This window comes from Pagrus pagrus (genome assembly GCF_965226575.1).
Source record: "Pagrus pagrus genome assembly, chromosome: 13".
In the NCBI taxonomy this organism is placed as follows: Eukaryota; Metazoa; Chordata; class Actinopteri; order Spariformes; family Sparidae; genus Pagrus; species Pagrus pagrus.
The window spans coordinates 8,225,249-8,242,762 of record NC_140197.1 but is presented as its reverse complement, the minus strand read 5'-3'; the positions used below and the strand labels follow the sequence as shown (position 1 = coordinate 8,242,762).

Genomic DNA, 17,514 nt, shown 5'->3' with positions numbered 1-17,514 from the left:
TTTTTTTATCATGATGCAAAGGATCGAGTGACTCAGAGGCCACAGGCAGTCATCTGTCGCCTCATAGATACATAATAGATGAGCTCAAATCACTCTAAACCTATTTTATGTATCATCATAATAAACCCAATATTTTAGCAGTTATCATGACTTATTTATTTGTTGGTTGAGTCATTTATTTGCTCATTTAATCCGTCAGTCAGCTACTTAATTTGAATAAAGCGGTGACCTTGAATTGTATTCAGACGAGGCTTTTGTGGATATTTAAACCGGAATTTCACACTTGCGGAATCATATTTGAATGGTTAAAATGGCTCCTAGTGTGCATTAAGGCCTTTTTGTCCGCCAAAACCCAGAGCAGCCGGTGCTGATTGTGATTTGTGTGACACGGTGGAGCGCCGCAGCCAATGAGCGCGCCGTGTGTGCCAAGTGGAGGCAGAGAATGGTGCGTGAGGACGCACAGTGCGCTCCGAAGAGGAGGAACACACTCCGCTCATGTGTGCTGCCAAGCGCCTCTTCACAACACGGGAGCGAACGAGTAACCGGACTGATTATTTTGGACGGAGAGAAGGAGGAAAATAACCCGAGCTGAAGGATATTAAATCACTTTTACGGCCGCCATTTGTCAGGAGTTCCTGCTTTGTTTTCTTTCTTTTTCCTCCAAGTGCCGCGCGTTGGCCTCACACGCGCCCTGTCTTTGTCAATGGTTTTAAGCACTGCGCGTCACGTTTCTGGACCCTTCGGTCGGGATGTAGCGGAGGACAAAGCCTCCTAAACCCGCTGTACCGTCGCCTTCTCATTCAAGAGGAATATAGTGACTTTTATCGCAGGTGAACTGAACGGCTGCTGTCGGTTTATGGAAAGCGAAAAGCAAAGTCTCCAGACTTTGTTAACATTGATGGTGGGTTGTCTTATGATGACCCCCGCCCGGAGGTCATAGCTGACTCTTCTTGTTTCCCACCACATCACTGCCCCTCAACCCAATGATGACTATGAGCTCTATATCGGACACTTTAGTCCCGCCCGATCCGTCCAAATCGGCGTTTTTGGAGTTCGGCGGCCACGGATACCCCGGACACCAGCAGCCCTCCCCCGGCCTGTCCCACAACCATTATCCGGTCCACGGTCTGCACGCCGTCGGGCCCTCGCAGCACGACGGGCCCTTCTCTTCCGGCGCATCCTCGTACGGTCGCCCGCTGGGATACCCGTCCTATCACAGCCCGGTGAGCGCGCATCATCCCGGGGCCTACCTCCCCTATCAGCACGGCGGTCACGGCGGCGCGCTCGGACACACCAGACTGGAGGATGCAGGTAGGTTTACTTACGAATATTCATGTTAACATTTTTCTTTTGAAAGTCGCAGTTTGATATTAATATTTCAGATATTGGCCATGTGGAGTCGTAGCACAGTGACATCGGTCATTAATTTCAGGTCTTTTCGGCCGCTTTTGGTTCTTTTTCGAAACATGCCGGAGAAAAGACACCAGCAGGAGCTTTAGTTTCACAGAGTCGTGGGTTATTTGATTTTTACATGCTGCTAGAAATATGTTTTTCATTCACGACGCTGTGTGTCTCCCGAATAAAGACTGACGTAACTGTCCAAGTCAAGATGATGCTGATTGTCCCATCACAGAGGACATTAAACGCAACAGTACGCACGGAGGGAGGAAGACAAAAAATAAAAAATTCTTCACAGATGTCTCAGTCCGCCCCATTAAAATACTTGAACTGGGTCTACATTGTTTTAAAAACACGAAAATAAGTCAGACAATAATTGGATCCACACACAGGTCGGCCACAGTCATGTTCAGTGTACTTTGGGGTTGGACGGGAGATGAGTTTAAGGCCTGCACACACTGTGCGCCTCTCCACAAGAAGCAGCCGACACCGGCCCTGTGGTGTCCCGCAGCGGCCCGCGAGGCTGCAGCGCTCCAAAACCCAAAGCCTCAAAACTGAGCCCATCATCTCCAAATAACATCATCCAGTGTGTCTGCTGTCTGCTGTCTGCACACACACTCACAGGACACTCACATAAGACTACTACTAATGATAATGATAACCACTACAAAACATTATAATGATAATAGCAAAATGTCTTTCCTGTGTTATAGATTTAACTGTCTTTCAAAATAAAATAATATAATAATCATTAGAATAAATACTCAACATTACTTTTAAATACTATATATTTTTTTGTGGTTATCCAATTTATAAAAGCTTTACCAACAAGGCCCATTGTTAGGAAAATGTATATGTAATTTGTATATGTAAATATCCATGAATGAGAGGTGTTATATTTGTTAACGTGCTGTATGTTTAAAACATGTTACATTGCTTCAGTGCAATATGCCACTAAAAACATACAATTCCCCAGTTTAATTTAATGATATCAAGAGCACCAGTCCTGTTTACACTGACAGAAACTACAATAAAAGATGTTAAATTTATGTGTTCGGCTCATTTTATAATATCAGATGTTTGGCGGTGAAGAACAGCGATCACATATATACATTTTGTTGATCATATATGTTTAATTAATTGTAAAGGGATGAAGAGTCTGACCATTCATAACTACTTATAATAATACAGGTCCTTCTGTACATATTCAATTAAATGAATACTTAACTAACCCTTTCTGTCAGAACTGTTTCTTTCTTTCTTTCTTTCTTTCTTTCTTTCTTTCTTTCTTTCCACCTCCCATTCTCAGAACAAACTCGGCTTTAAATTCACTTTTCATCTTGTCAATTTAATACGTCACCTATAAAGTACAAAAATGTGCAGCTCTTCAGTGATAGTTACAAAGATAAGAAATTAAAGTATAACACAATATAATAATATACTGTATTATACTGTAGAATATTCAATTCTAAATTCTGTACATCATTGTAAATCTATAAAAATAACTCTCAGCTTGATTCAATTTCAGTGACTTTAAGAAAAGTGTTTTTGTGTTGTCTTATCTGCAGACATAAATCAGATGAAGAGGTGAAAGTGTCACATCAGCACTTTAAACTGTTTTTTTCATCTCTACATGATATAATAATTAAAGTGTTTTAGCAGAAATAAAGCATCCTCCGATGAATACACTGACTCCAGACACACACGTGGCATTGTTTTATCACTGTTATACTTCATGACATTTACTGACCTTATGAGAGTTGCCTATAAACGTGATTTTGAACTGATGACATATTGGCACATTACTGTACAACATAGTTAAACACAATAGATTACTTCTTTGTGTCTGTGATTGGCGGTAGGATTTTAGCAATATGTCCCCCTTAAATAAGTTATTTTTATTTATCTAATTTGAGTTTTATTTATTTATTTTTCATAAGAGGTCAAACAGAGAGTTCAACCCCTCCGGTGTGTAACTGACCTCAAACATAAGTCGGATAACATATTGTACATGTGTTTGTCTTTGTTTGACAGTTTTTGGAAACGATTAATTCAAACATGCAGCCCACATCACAGATAGAGATTACATATTTGCATATTTGGTTGGATTAACAATTTCTTATTGTTGGTTTACCAGTTTGTGGTAAAGTTAAGTGTTACCACCTCAATATTATTCTACATATGGAGTAATGTTAGACCCCGTTGGAAAAAAGGTTGGAAAGAAACAACAGTTAATTTGACAAGCGTTTTTATTATTTTCATATATACAAATTAAAGCTAATGTCAACAAATCATGAAGTGTAAAACCTTGCTGCGCAAGTCGTAAATTTAAGTTCAGGTTTTCTTCCAGTGTTGATGTATTTGAGTGCGGCGGTGCTCAGTTACAGAATCTGAACATCTTGTGGGGCCTTGACTCGTCCGCAGCTGTTCTCTCCTGCCACAGCAGGCTATAAGCTCATGTCATAACACAGATCAGTGTGGGCGCATATACACTGTCGTATAGCTTTCTTCAAAAAAAAAAAAGAAGAAGAAGAAGAAAAAGGCTCCCAGGTTTGGGGAGGACAAAGAGGATTCATCTTTTATATCTGAATCCTTTGACAGCCATTATACTTAATTTACAGCATTCTCATTATACCATATTTAACTGTGTGCTGGTTGTGGACTTTTTTCCTTGAGCTCTTAGCACTGTTAAATCAACCACCGAATGATTATGATCACAGAATTATAATGATATTCTATCACACAATATCAGAAAAGGGAAAAGCTTTTAAAATACAATAAAAACATTTTATTTTTTTAAATCATAAGCACAAATTGCCTGTGAAATTCAGTTTAGTCTTACTGACTCCCATCACACTGGAGGAGACATTCATAGGCTACTGCATACAAACAGAACTAATTCCTTAATTTCAGTTTAAACATTTAAATCTACATAATACTGACATTCTTCTTTCCTCATCATTTATGTGGAAAATACATTTGGATTTGTCAGGAAAAACCCCACATTGTTTTTTGTATTTTTTTAAATGGGACAGACCTGAAAAGATCTTTGAGCTAAAAACTACAATATATATCCAGAAGCAGGATTTTAGTGGTTTTCTCGTGAGAATTTGTATTTTTCCCGACTTCTTGAAGCTTCAATGTGTTATTAATGGACATGTAAGATGAATCACTGCGACTGATCTTGTTATCTTTCCAGGAAGGCCAAAAGTCTGTCCCTACAGAAATCCCCCCGTTGATATTTATCTTTGTAAAATTCAGCTCTCCTCCTCCTCCTATTCCTCATTTCCTGCAGAACACGAGAAGCCCACGGCGGTGATAGAGAACGGAGAGGTGAGGCTCAACGGGAAGGGGAAGAAGATCAGGAAGCCTCGGACCATTTACTCCAGCCTGCAACTCCAGGCGCTTAACCAGCGCTTCCAGCAGACCCAGTACCTCGCCCTGCCCGAGAGGGCCGACCTGGCAGCCAAACTGGGCCTAACGCAGACCCAGGTACTATGATGGATAACACACACACACACACACACACACACACACACACAGAAATAGACACAAAATAAACCAACATGGGCATGAATATTTTATACTAATGTGAGGAATTCAAAAATATATATATATATATTGTTGTTGGTCAAAACATAAATATTTTAAATATGAAGTGTTGGCTAATTTCTCTAATTGAGGACATACGCACATCACCTCACCCTAATTTCCAAAGAATATATGACACACTGTGAGGGAGACACCTAATTAATCACTGGAATTCATGACCAGAACATAGATATGTACACAACAAATGAACATGTTGTTTGTTTAATTATGGTAATTACAGAAAGAAGCCCAATTTATTCTAGAGTCTGTATCTCTAAATTATTAAGTGGAATTGTAATTGAATAATTAAAGTTGTCCTTTGTCCATGGTGAAAGGGTAACAGTGTCAGTATAAAACAGGCACCGGTGCATTCTTGTTAACTGTTGTCACCTCACGTTCCTCTTTGTGTCATTACATACCGGTATGTATTCATGTCATGTGAAGTTTAGTCACGGATTGATTGTCATGAAATGGTAGCACGAAGGATGTAAAACCAATGACGCTGAAAAGAGAATTAAACAAAGAGCCGTGAAATGCACAGGAGAAGTTCAGAGCACGTGTGTTAGTGTGCACGTGTTGGGTGTAACGGTGATCGTCCATTTAAGACTTGTCCTGTCACTGGTCATTTTTTACACTCCAAATGCTTTTTATTTGTCTCTTTTGTTTCTCAGAACACACACACACACACATACACACACACATGCAGTCACAGGCAAATAAATGCCTAATGGCAGCCATTTTGTCTGTTACATGAAGTCAGTGAACCATTGGATGCTGTCACATTTGAACAAGTTATGTTTTTTAGCCTCTTGTTGAATATATATATTTAATTCATGTAGTTTTTTATGAGACGCTTTAGGATTCTATAATAGTCCACAACATTTTATTTGTCAGAATCTGATTAAAGCTCTGATATTTGCTGATCTAAACAGTCTGGGAACATTCCCCTGATATCACAGGGCAGATCTTGATAATGCATATTTTGTTTTTTGCAGCCGTCTTACCGTCTGCAATTTTTTTAATCCCTCTTCTTTTCCCTTTATGAATGACAAACATGTTTTAAAAAAAGGGTTCTAACCTGTGAGGGGATTCAGGTTGAGGTTTTGGACGGCCAAAGCTGTCATAACCCTGCTGTGCTTACCATTTACATGGTTCATGTTCTAGACTACTCAACAAAGGCAGAGAGCAGTAAATACAGAAGGCCCAAAGTAGAGAAAAGATTGTATCAGGTTTTTCAGGATGGAAAAACCATGGTTTCACAAAAATTATACATTTCTATGAAACAATACATTTTAAAACAGCCTTTAAAAAGGTCAGATTCAGGTCTTATATTTGACCAAACCTGTCAACATATCCTCATACCAAAACAAGTGATTAGGTCAATTGCCAGTGATAGAGCTCAATGACATCCATTTAATTTTTTTCCAAATACCATTTTTTCTGTTCGCTTTTTACACAAATTTTATCAGCAGAAGGTGTTTAATAGGCTACTTGCACTTTCGGACAAGGGGAAGTCACACAGCCACAAAGTCCTGAACAAACTCTCATCTTGAATCTGCTGACGGGCTTGCAGCAGTGCTGGTTGTTAATCCTTGTTCTTCACATTTTTTTAGACGACTTGTTCATCTCAGACAGCCGCCTCATCATTGCTGTGACATAACGTGAGGCTGGTCCCATGTGTGAGAGGCCCCTCAGAACATTGTCCACCAACAAAACGCTCTGTTTTCCACCCTAAAACGGGAATGTCAGTCAAATTGTGGAAAATTCTGCAACTTTCGCATTTTACAGTTGATTCCATTTCCATTGCCCAATTTCCACGATTCCGTCCGTGTTTTCCACATTGCGGAAATCATAGGACCCTACATTGACTACTAAAAAAACATATGTATATTACCATTCCTAAAATTACATTGTTGCAGCGCAACAGGGGCCATGGTACGGTCACAGATTGGTTAGGTTTAAGCACTTTAATTACTTGGTTAAGTTCAGGTACTCATGTACTTCTTGGCTAGGTTGGGAAAAGATTTTGGTTAGGGTTTAAATAAGTACATTTCTTATTTAACTTAACTTACATATTTACGTTACGTCTTAAGTGACATTGTGTATGTGGCATGAGTAAACTACATTCCTGAGTTAATTTAACTCACCCTCGAGTTTTGGTTTCGGACGGGACACAAACAGCAGTTTGCTGGGTTACAGTCAGTGTTTGACCTCACTGTCCACCCCGTTGTCCTCCCTATACTACTCTCACTCTTTATACTCTGTGACCTGACTTCCTCCTTTGCTGCTGTAATAATTATTACAGCCACTAGAGGTCGCCGCCTAAGAAGGAACATAAATATGGTTAGAAGAACGCTGCTTTCCCAGTTGACCCATACAGTTGGGTTTTGATGCGGATGGGCTGATGCTTGTAACAGTGTTCTGGCTTTGTAGGGCAGTGTAGTTATTATTCAGCAGGTATCATCCGGGCTTTGACTGTTGGCCTAATCATTGTTCATGTGTGACAGAAGGAAAAGAGAGGGCGGCACATTTAGCAGCATCTTTGTGTCAGAAAATAACTGGTTTAGTGACCTATAAATGGTTAATTTGTAAGATGACAAAATGCTGTGTGTACTGAAGCATTATCAAAAAAAACAATATACATGTTGAAATTGTTCGGGATAACCTCATTTGAAATATGATACCTGCATGTGTGTGTGTGTGTGTGTGTGTGTGTGTGTGTGTGTGTGTGTACTGAGTATACATAAGCAGCTGATGTCATCAGATACACTCTACTAATCCTGTATGAAATAACTACCACAGCCATGTTTACACTGGGAGTAAGAGATGATCTGTTCGTTTGCCTTTGTCTTTTCTAGTGGCAAAGTGGTTTTGAATGTGGTCTGCTGAAAGTCAGACTCAAATGAATGATTACCAGATAACCCCCTTTTTTTATGGATCAGAGAAAGTGGGCTTTAACTGATTGTATTACAGTTTTTACAGTATTTCATCGTTGGGCTGATACTGTAGTGCAATTAAAGGATATCTCCGGCTATAGTTTGTGGAGTGCAGACAATGTAGTTGCATTTTTTTAAGCAGCTGATTCTTTCTTGCAAGTACTTGACCAGATTTAGTTTCTTTTATATAAACGAGTCAGTGGCAAGGTGAGACCCCTCTAGACACAGCAACACTGCAAAAGGTATTCCCACAGTTTTCCTGTTAAGAAATGTTTTGGTTCAACGTCATGACGTCATTGTGAATTACACGTTATTTAAACTTCTAAATGCTAAACTTAGTCTTGAAGTCCTGTCATTAGCGTCACTGCTCCCAACCAAGTAATAGTCCACAACGCGATTCTTTTACACCTTGACTTTTGTACAGATTAAAACAAAAAAAAAAATAGAATATGTGAATTGATGCGCTTTAGAGGTGCTGTTGTTGGATTCTGCTTTGGACAAGGCCAGGATAGCTGTTCCAGTCTTTATGCTAAGCTAAGCAAACCAGCTGCTGGCTCTGGCCTTACATTTAACATACAGAGGTGAGAGTGGTATAGATTTTCTAATCAAGCTGATTGAACAAGCATAATTGCAAAACGTTTTCTTTAAGCAAAGCATTTGAGCTGTCTAACTTGCCTTACCTCGTCCACAGTTTAGTCACTATAACCACAATCTCTGACTTACCTGTAACCCAAGTGCTGCAATGTCAGAATGCAGCAACATCATTTAAAATAAGTCAGACTAGTGAAAAGTTGAACCAGGAAGTCAAGGTGCATTGCTGCATTGATTCTGCCAAGGAATGCATTACAAGAAGGCAACCCATTAAGTTTCTCAGAAGTGTTTTACCTCTACACACAACCACATCGACACAATACATGTTGGCAATACATTCTGCAAGCCACAGATATGTTGAAACTTCACATTTCTTTATGTTGCAACTTTACATTTTTGTACTTTCAAATGTGTCTTATGACAACCTTGTCCTGTGCTTATGGACTGGTTAGGTTTAGGCACTTGGTTAGGTTTAGGAAAAGATCAAGTTGCGGCTTAAAATAGCTAGTGGTTGCCACAATCACAGATGGAGATTGACTTCCTATCAAAAGTCTTTTTTTTGGTTGCCTCACCAACAACTGGAAATTGTCTTGAAGTCACTTACAGATGACAATCCCCTCCACCTCCTGATATGAAACTGAGGTTATAAACATGTAATGTGAACTTGATATGACGAGATTTGCAAAAATGTCAATATGGTGGGTTGCCTATTATAGTACAAACGTGATCATATCAGTGGTTTGCAGAAACCAGAACCCGAAGATTATTACCTGCCAATATTTTTTCTGACTGGGTTGCTACACATCTCTTCCATTTTCCAAATAAATCTGACTAACCTTAGGGTTTGCTTGCAACCTATATGATTGTCTGACCACCTGTGTTTGTTGCCCTCATTGCAAATGTCACACCTTACTGCTAACCATTCAATGTGCCGTATGAGGATAACATAATCCGGGGTTAAGCAATATCTCTCTGGTGATAGGGTTGGTGCTGGAGCCTAACCTGTAGTATTCAAGTGCTAAATCCAGAGTAAATGCATTAGAGCTCAACTAAACTGCTGTAAATATTTACATTTGGGTAGAAATTATTTTCTATTATTCAAAATATGACACACTGTTGTTTTTTGCAAGCTTTTTGCTCTCCTTTGGTCAAACAGCTTGTATTGAAACACACAGTCATGCTACTCTCAGTCAGCTGTAATGAGCCTGGTCTGCATATGTTACTGTACAAGCACATACAGTATGTAATGCGCACATACACACATTCATGACATGCATGGATGCAGTTTAGTCCAGACGGACACACACACACACACACACACACACACACACACACACATACATACACCCATGTATCTACTGAAACACATGTAGCTTGTGTGCATTTTCATACACATATACAGATAGAAACATAAACACATGCACTTGAAGATAGTGATCATACACCACATCTCTGTCCTGCCTTCATGCCATTAGGCCGGCAGCCAACCGCTGACCACTTTCCATCTGAATCACTAATGTTCCCAGACGCAGCTGAGAAATGGCACGTAGCAGCTTTTCCTTCAAAACTCGAACTCTCTCACACACGCACACACACACACACGCACGCACACACACACTCAAACTAACTCGTGCAGCTTAAACCACCCACCAAATAGAAGTTTCGAGAAAATGCAGACACACACTGCAAGTTATATCATATTCACACACTTACTGTACACACACACACACACACACACACACTCAGTGGCACCTGGCCTGCCTCTCAGCCACCCTCCTCCGCTAATGTCGGTGTCATTAGTCGCGCTCTCAGGGAAGCTGTCAGCTCCATGTTGCTGCTGGAATATGAAACCAATAATTACAGCAGAAATCCTCTCACTGAGGCTGCATTAACTTAACGTGCTGTTGATTGACTCCCGGGCTCATAAGCGTCGTTCCACATACTCACTTAAGGTTTTTTATCCGTGAGCAGCTACTACTGTTTAACACTGCAGGTAATTTTTTATACAGCAGGCGCTGCTGTTTGCTGGCTGTAATTTTTAATTACATTAGATCATCGTGAGGAGTAGCTTAAAATACGCATGCCTGTAACAACTAGAAGGACAACAAAGTTCTTAAGATTTCAGATAGTTTATTTTATATCTGTAGATTATTACAATTTAAATAAATAGTTATATACTCAGAATTGGCACGCTCGCAGTAAGATTTTAAAGTGCAAGTTGATTTCTTAATAACAGCATTGCGTGCTGTAATTATCATGGTATTGCAGATTTATTGAGTGATACTTTGATTTTATGTATTTGCCACCATACATACTAACTTCTAACAGGCTGTTATTGACGTCAGCAGATACACTGGAACAATAGAGATCAAATTAAATGTCAAATTTCACTCTGCATGACTTCTTGGCTGTTGGAGCTGAAAGCTGTGTGTAAAAAGCTGGGTGCCTTGTTTGATTATTGGGTAAAGGGATAATTTTTTCCACATATTCAGAGTCAATTAGGCCAGTCTGAAATTAGATTTTTATAGAATCCAATATCTCCCATAAACCACTTCAACCATCTTCATAAATACCTATAAAATCCCAGGGTAATAATTCCCAGGACTGTCAGTTGAGAGGAGAAAACTATTTTAGCGCCAAGAGTGTTTTATCTCCTTTTCTTTTCACTTTTATCCTTCTCTCCACTGTTGCCAGCCAGAACATTTTTCTCCACGCAGCACAAGTCCTTTGGGCGTTCGCTTTTTCATTTGCGGCGCAGTTAAAACCTGTTTGAGACAAAAGTATCCTTCAATGACTGTGTGTAATTATTTATGATTCATGCGTTCCCGCTAAGATGACAGGTTGCCCGAGAGGCATATTCGTGTAATTTGATGCTCAATTTGCAAGCACGCTGGAAACTGAGACCATGCCAGTTATATCAACAACAAAACAACAGAATCATCTCTGACCCCAGAAAAACGATCAGAGGGACAATAGGTTCAATATTTTCAGATATTCTAGTACACACACATCATATTCACACGTACCTTATCAGGACAGTATCACTTCATATTAAGTAGACGCTTCAGTGTTGAACCCATTGAATTATATCCTGCAAGTTTTACATTTAACATCTATAATGTTTTAGAAAAAGCCTATTGGGACGAACCATGTGTCTATAGAAAACACTTTGTGTTGCAATAATCTTATCATACTGAATGTGATGTTAGTTTTAGCTCCTTTGGTATCACAATAACATTACAGTATATGCTTAACATTATGTAGGGGTCAAAAGGTAAAGTTACGTTATGAAGGCACACCTATAGTAATGGTTCTGTCTGCTTCGTTGCTGCCTGCTTGTTGCTCTGTGTCTTTTTACAATCACTTGTTCATCTGTATGCTTTATTTTTAATGAATTGTAATCTTCTTAATTGCATTGTTGGTAGAGACAACAAAGACACTAATGGTATTCCCAGAATTTGTCTCTGTGGTTGGTGTACAATAGAGAGTACGACCTCATCATAAAAAAAAATATTTTAATCTTTTTGATATTCAGAATATTTATTTAGGTTGTACTATTAACTTCTCTTAGAACTAAAACTTATCCGTTATACTGCTAATTTCGCTTTTTGTGTTTCATGGAAGCTGAATTCACAGACTTGTTTTCAAGAAAAACTGTTCACTTGCTGGTTTTAGCTTGAGAAGAATATCTTAAACATTAACGCAGTATTAAATAAATGGAGCCTTTAAAAAATATCCAGAGGATTATAGCTGACAGCCAATATAATGCACTACTGATTGGCTTTACAGATGAAAAACTGTGCTGAGTGAAAGCATCATTATATTTGCATGCTGTAGGGCACTTGATAATGGTACATTTATGTTGACTTACCTTTTTATAAATGTCTGTTAAATGGTGGATACGTTTTTTGAGCATCGCAAGCCCCACGAAATGACTCGATTCCCCTTTTATAATTTGAGCCATTCAGTCCAATAACATTTGGAAAGTCTAGAAGAGCTTAATTATTTAAATTATTTTTAAAAATTATTTTTATTTTTCATTCAAGTTAGCCAGGCATTAAACAGGAAGTTAGCCGGCTCGGTCGGCGGAAGTCTCTAGTGCGCACGCTCTAAAGGGCCACACAATGCGGGAGCTATGAGGAAGAACCCGGCCAGAGCATGGCCGGAAGTCGAGTGTTTTTGGCTTCATGCCACAGCTTTCATAGGATGAATGGGGCTCCGCCTCAAGGGCTGTGTCCACTAGTTACAGGTCCATGCTTATAACTGGTAACATTAGCTAACATTGCTGGCTAAGACTCCAGAACCATTAGCCAGCGTTACTGGCCATTCAATAAGACATTATAATTTTTGCATTCTTTTGAACTTGTTCATCGTTAAGTTACTCTTTGTTGGTGAATGAAGTACACTTGGTCATAGTTTTTGTTATCAAAGGTAGTTTATTTTGTTTCAGTCTTTTTTATCCAGGTTATTTTTTTGTCAAACATTTCTATTGATGAAAACACATTCTCCTTCCTATGTCAAGGGAAAAAAAGAACCTGATAAATCAATGATAGACAAGCATTAGCTACACGATGATATTTAATATACAATACGTTCACTGAGCCATAGCTTAAAAATACAACACAGGTCATTAACAGGGGCGTCCATGTTGGGCATGAAAACACTGACCATAATCAAAGGGCAGTTTAAGTCTGGCTGGGGATGTGGACCTTTACTGTATTTGTCTCCTTTACCACAGTTTTCAATCTATTCTTTCAATTTGCTCCCTTTCACTTGTACTGCAGGTGAAAATATGGTTCCAAAACAAACGATCCAAATACAAGAAGATCATGAAGAACGGGCCCTGTGGACCTGAAGGAGACCACCTCGCCCCTCCACCGCCATCCTCCTCTTCTCCGTGCTCCCTGTGGGACATCAGCATGGCCGCCAAAGGCGCGCCGGTGCACTCTGGAGGATACATGAACAATTTTGCTCACTGGTACCCCGGGCACCAGCAGGACTCCATGCCGAGGACTCAGATGATGTGACAGACAGGAGGAGTAATGACTTCCAGGACAAATAATGGATTTATACCAGCAAGCTGAGTGGAGCTGTCAGGGACATAGACATTGTTAAGAGTCTGAGCTGCTCTGGAGGCAAAAAATATAACTGGCAGACATCAATTGCAGCAAACGGATATGTGGCAAGTTACTATAGGCTGAAAAAGGCAAGGGTAAAGCTAAAAATATAATTTTATTAAGTATAGCTAAGATAATTAAAAAATCAATAGAAAGTGTTCCTTTGAATTTACTTTGTTCCCAGCATTCACAAAATACAGTATGTCATCAGGACAGTAACCATAGCAACGGAGTAGTAACGGACCCGGCTACACGATAGCACCATTGCAACCAAAGCATTATAAGTAAGCCTGGTAAAACTGCTATTGAACTTCCAACCTGATTGATTGAACACTTAGATAGCCTGTTGATCTGAGAACTGAGCTTTTGGTTCCATGCAAAGCTTAGCTCTCGCTAGCTACAAGAGTATGCATAGTTAGCCTAGCAGACCTTCCAAACACAAGTAAAGGTGCAGACACACAGAATCTGGCCGGATGTATCTGGACGCACCGGAACACTAAGGGTTTAGGCCAATGGGTTACGTAACTGTAAATCGGGTTTTTGCTTGTCAGAATGGAAGCCGGGTCAAAAACGTTCTTCAATTGCAGCTAAAAAGCACACTAACATATATTTCTGGAAACAGGTGAGGTGAGAAATAGGCAATGCAGTAACAGAATCTTGATTCATATTTGATCAGCAGTGCATAGTTTGAAGATATGATCTAATTGTTTGTGTCACGCTGGAAGTTGAGGTTAACATCACGCCATATCCATTATGCACAACGTGGCCAGATCTTCTGTTCTCCATACAAAATGTAAAGGATCTCTTAATCTTTCCACTGATCCAGTGTGTCTGTACCTTAAGCTATGCTAGTCTACGGCTGCGTGAGGCTGGTTTATTTGATATCCCCATGTTGGTGTTGTTCCAGGACCATCATTGAAACTGACCAAGCATGCTGTTGTGATGTCATAGCTTTGCGACTGGTGTTGGTGGTGTTCCTGGAACATCATAATGAATGTTTGCTCATTTCAACTTATGTAACAGCGATGAAAACTGCATCTGGAGCAAGCTGTTCAGGCTGAGTGGGTGGGTAAGTACAGGTCTTGCACTCAGTAGACATATTATTATACTGTTCACTTATTTTCAGTTTCTTTTAAGTTTTCTGTCATGGTTTGGTTAGGTTTAGGGAAATAAAATATTTGGTTATAGGTTTAGGAAAACATGGTTTAGGTTAAAATGGCCTCTTACACAATGTAAAACACGTGTTACAATGGATAACTTATCCCGTGTGCATGATATTCAGGTCTTTTTTCCTGAATCGCTAAGCAGTGACAATGTGATTGGTCAGTTTCAATGATGGTCCAGGGGCAACATGAGTCAAGATGTTCCAGTAAGAACACAAACATGGCGATTGCTAGTTTACAATTCTGTTTTGTAATGTCCTGAGTTCCACAAAAAAACAATGGGGTTTAATGATTTTATTTCTAGTCTGTTATTTCACTGTATTCACTGTTTTCAATGTTTTTACTGTTTGTTTTCCCAGTTAGCTAAGTTGCAAATGTGTATATTTGACTTCACCCATAAAGTGAGACTGTGTTACTTTTGCTGAACACCATCCTTACAAGGCTACAAGTCACACTTACAAGATATTTGAAAATGCCAAGTTTTTTAACGTTAGCTCATATTAACGATCATAAACTACTGGTCATCCCTGACTATCTGAGGCTTTTCGCTTGGAGTGTGTACTGAATGGAGTACATTTTTTATCATTTGTTTTATTTTTTATTACAAAAGTTAACATAGTCCCACTTTAAGACAGACAGTCAAGTTATTTGTCTCCAGGGGCTCTGCCTGCCAAGAAATGTTTGATAAAGCTACAACTCAAAACTAATACCAGTCCTGCATCTTTGTTTCTGGTTCTAAAGGGTTTCTTCAAAGTTGTTTTTTATGGAACTTTTCTGATTTAAAGGACCCTCTGGCTTGTTAACGTTAAAATACAGATCAAATTAAAGAAATAAAGAAAAGGAGAAAAGTTAGTTTTATGCACGTTTTATAAATTCTGACAGGGTGTAACTTAAGGTCCTGTGTAGCATATGGAGTGCTGCAGGGATGATGTGTTCTTCTAGGCTAACCCGGAAGTTAGCATCGCTCTGGTTCCCTTGAAAAGCCTTGAGGGATTTTTCAGCTGGATTTTGGATTAGCGCAGAAAATAAGCTCTGTGGCAAAGTTTATGATACTACATGTTTTGTTCAGCAAGATAATCTTCACAGATGAACACCACTGTTATGATTTTTTTTTAAGCATACAGTTAATGCGATCCCCAGAAATAAAAACGTTAGGCTATAAACAAACTACATCACAGTCGCATGACTTCGGTGTCACCAACAGTAGGCATATAAATTGATCAATATAAATTGATCAGTCAAAAAGTTGGAAAGTGAGAGTTACAGTAGTTTGTAACTAAACAGTGAGTAGATGAGTCAATGACGTTTGAAGGTCTTTTTTGTAAGAAAAGTAGATTTTTGAGTCTCACTCGTCAAATTCCGACACTTTGGGATTGCAGGACGGGTCGGCCGCCATCACAAAGAGTCGGTTTTTGACGAGTGAGACTCAAAAACAATTTTTCGTACAAGGCCTTTAATGCCTCTGGCAACTTTTGAAGTCTCAATTAGCCACTTGTTTGCAACTGCCCTTTTAAAGACACAAACGCTTTATAATTCAAACATGGGGTATTTACTGACGTATTTTATGACATCTCCTCAACTTGTGTTAACCACAGACCTTTTTCAGGTATTTAACTGAAAGCTCATTTAAAAAAAACCCATTGATGTCAGGTTAAGCAAAGCCAAAGTGCAAAAATTCTAACCTATTTCCCAGCTTTAGAACTTGCTCCTGCAGCACTCCATAGACCGTTAGAGAGCCCAAATGAAACAGTTGATCACAGTACCAACATGGGCTGATAACGAATATGAACAAGCAGCCATTTTATGGTTCTTACAGTATGTTCTGAATGTATGTTTTACTGTATGAGTCAAATTTTACATTAATATATATATGTATATATATATACATATATATATATATACATATTAATAAAAGATGTAAACTAGTTCAAGCCAAAATGAAAGTTCCAGAATGAAAGCCATATATTAAAAGCAAATGAGTGTGCTGTTTTTGTCTTTTGCATAATTAATGCTTGAATTCATTTCAGTTGTGTCCAGAGAAAGTTGTTTTAATTGGTTTGGAGTCTTTGGTGGAGAATGATGAGCTGTCAGACACAGGGATGCTACAAAACAGGGTTTTTATTCATTGCAGGTCTTATGATTGTGAACTTTACAATTTTATTTCCTTTTTATTTTCTGGTGGATTTAAATTTTTTGTTTCGTCCTGAATGTTTGTTTTTCTGCTCCCCTTTTTGAGACCCTCCTGAACTTCTCATGACCTGCAGTGTACTGGAATTTATTCAACAACGTCTTAAAATACTGAATTAATATTTTGCCAATGATATTTTGGCTGTGGGTCAGGTTGCACTATGTTATTTGAAATAAACCAAAACCAATGATCATTGCCACCCTATTTGATTCTGTTTATTCAACTTACATTCAACAGTGGACAGAATTTGTTTTTGCAATTTTAACAGGTAATATCAAATTCAGGTCTCAGTGTAAAATAACATATTCCTTCTCAGTGTGCCCCAGTGCCCTGGAGCCATTTTCTCTTAAGTCATAAATCAGAAGGAGCAGGTCACGTCTTTCACCCGCAAACATCTGGAAAAGCGAAAAGAGTCGTCAAACATCATCAATGATTTTATAAAATGACCACGTCAATTATAGGTAATTTAGGACACAGCTTGTTAAATAAAGCTTTCACTCCAACGTTGTAATTATGTGTAATTGTCAGTC

At 39.0% G+C, this 17,514-nt stretch overlaps 1 protein-coding gene across 1 annotated transcript; it reads left to right on the top strand.

Annotated features, from left to right (window-relative positions):
* Positions 1-983: 983 nt before the first annotated feature.
* LOC311267846 (homeobox protein Dlx4a-like) lies at positions 984-13,543 on the top strand (the record flags this gene model as incomplete). Its single annotated transcript, XM_084371088.1, has 3 exons — positions 984-1,311; positions 4,694-4,890; positions 13,301-13,543. The coding sequence occupies 3 exons, from the start codon at positions 984-986 to the stop codon at positions 13,541-13,543; spliced, it is 768 nt and encodes a 255-aa protein (XP_084227214.1).
* Between the last annotated feature and the right edge of the window lie 3,971 nt (positions 13,544-17,514).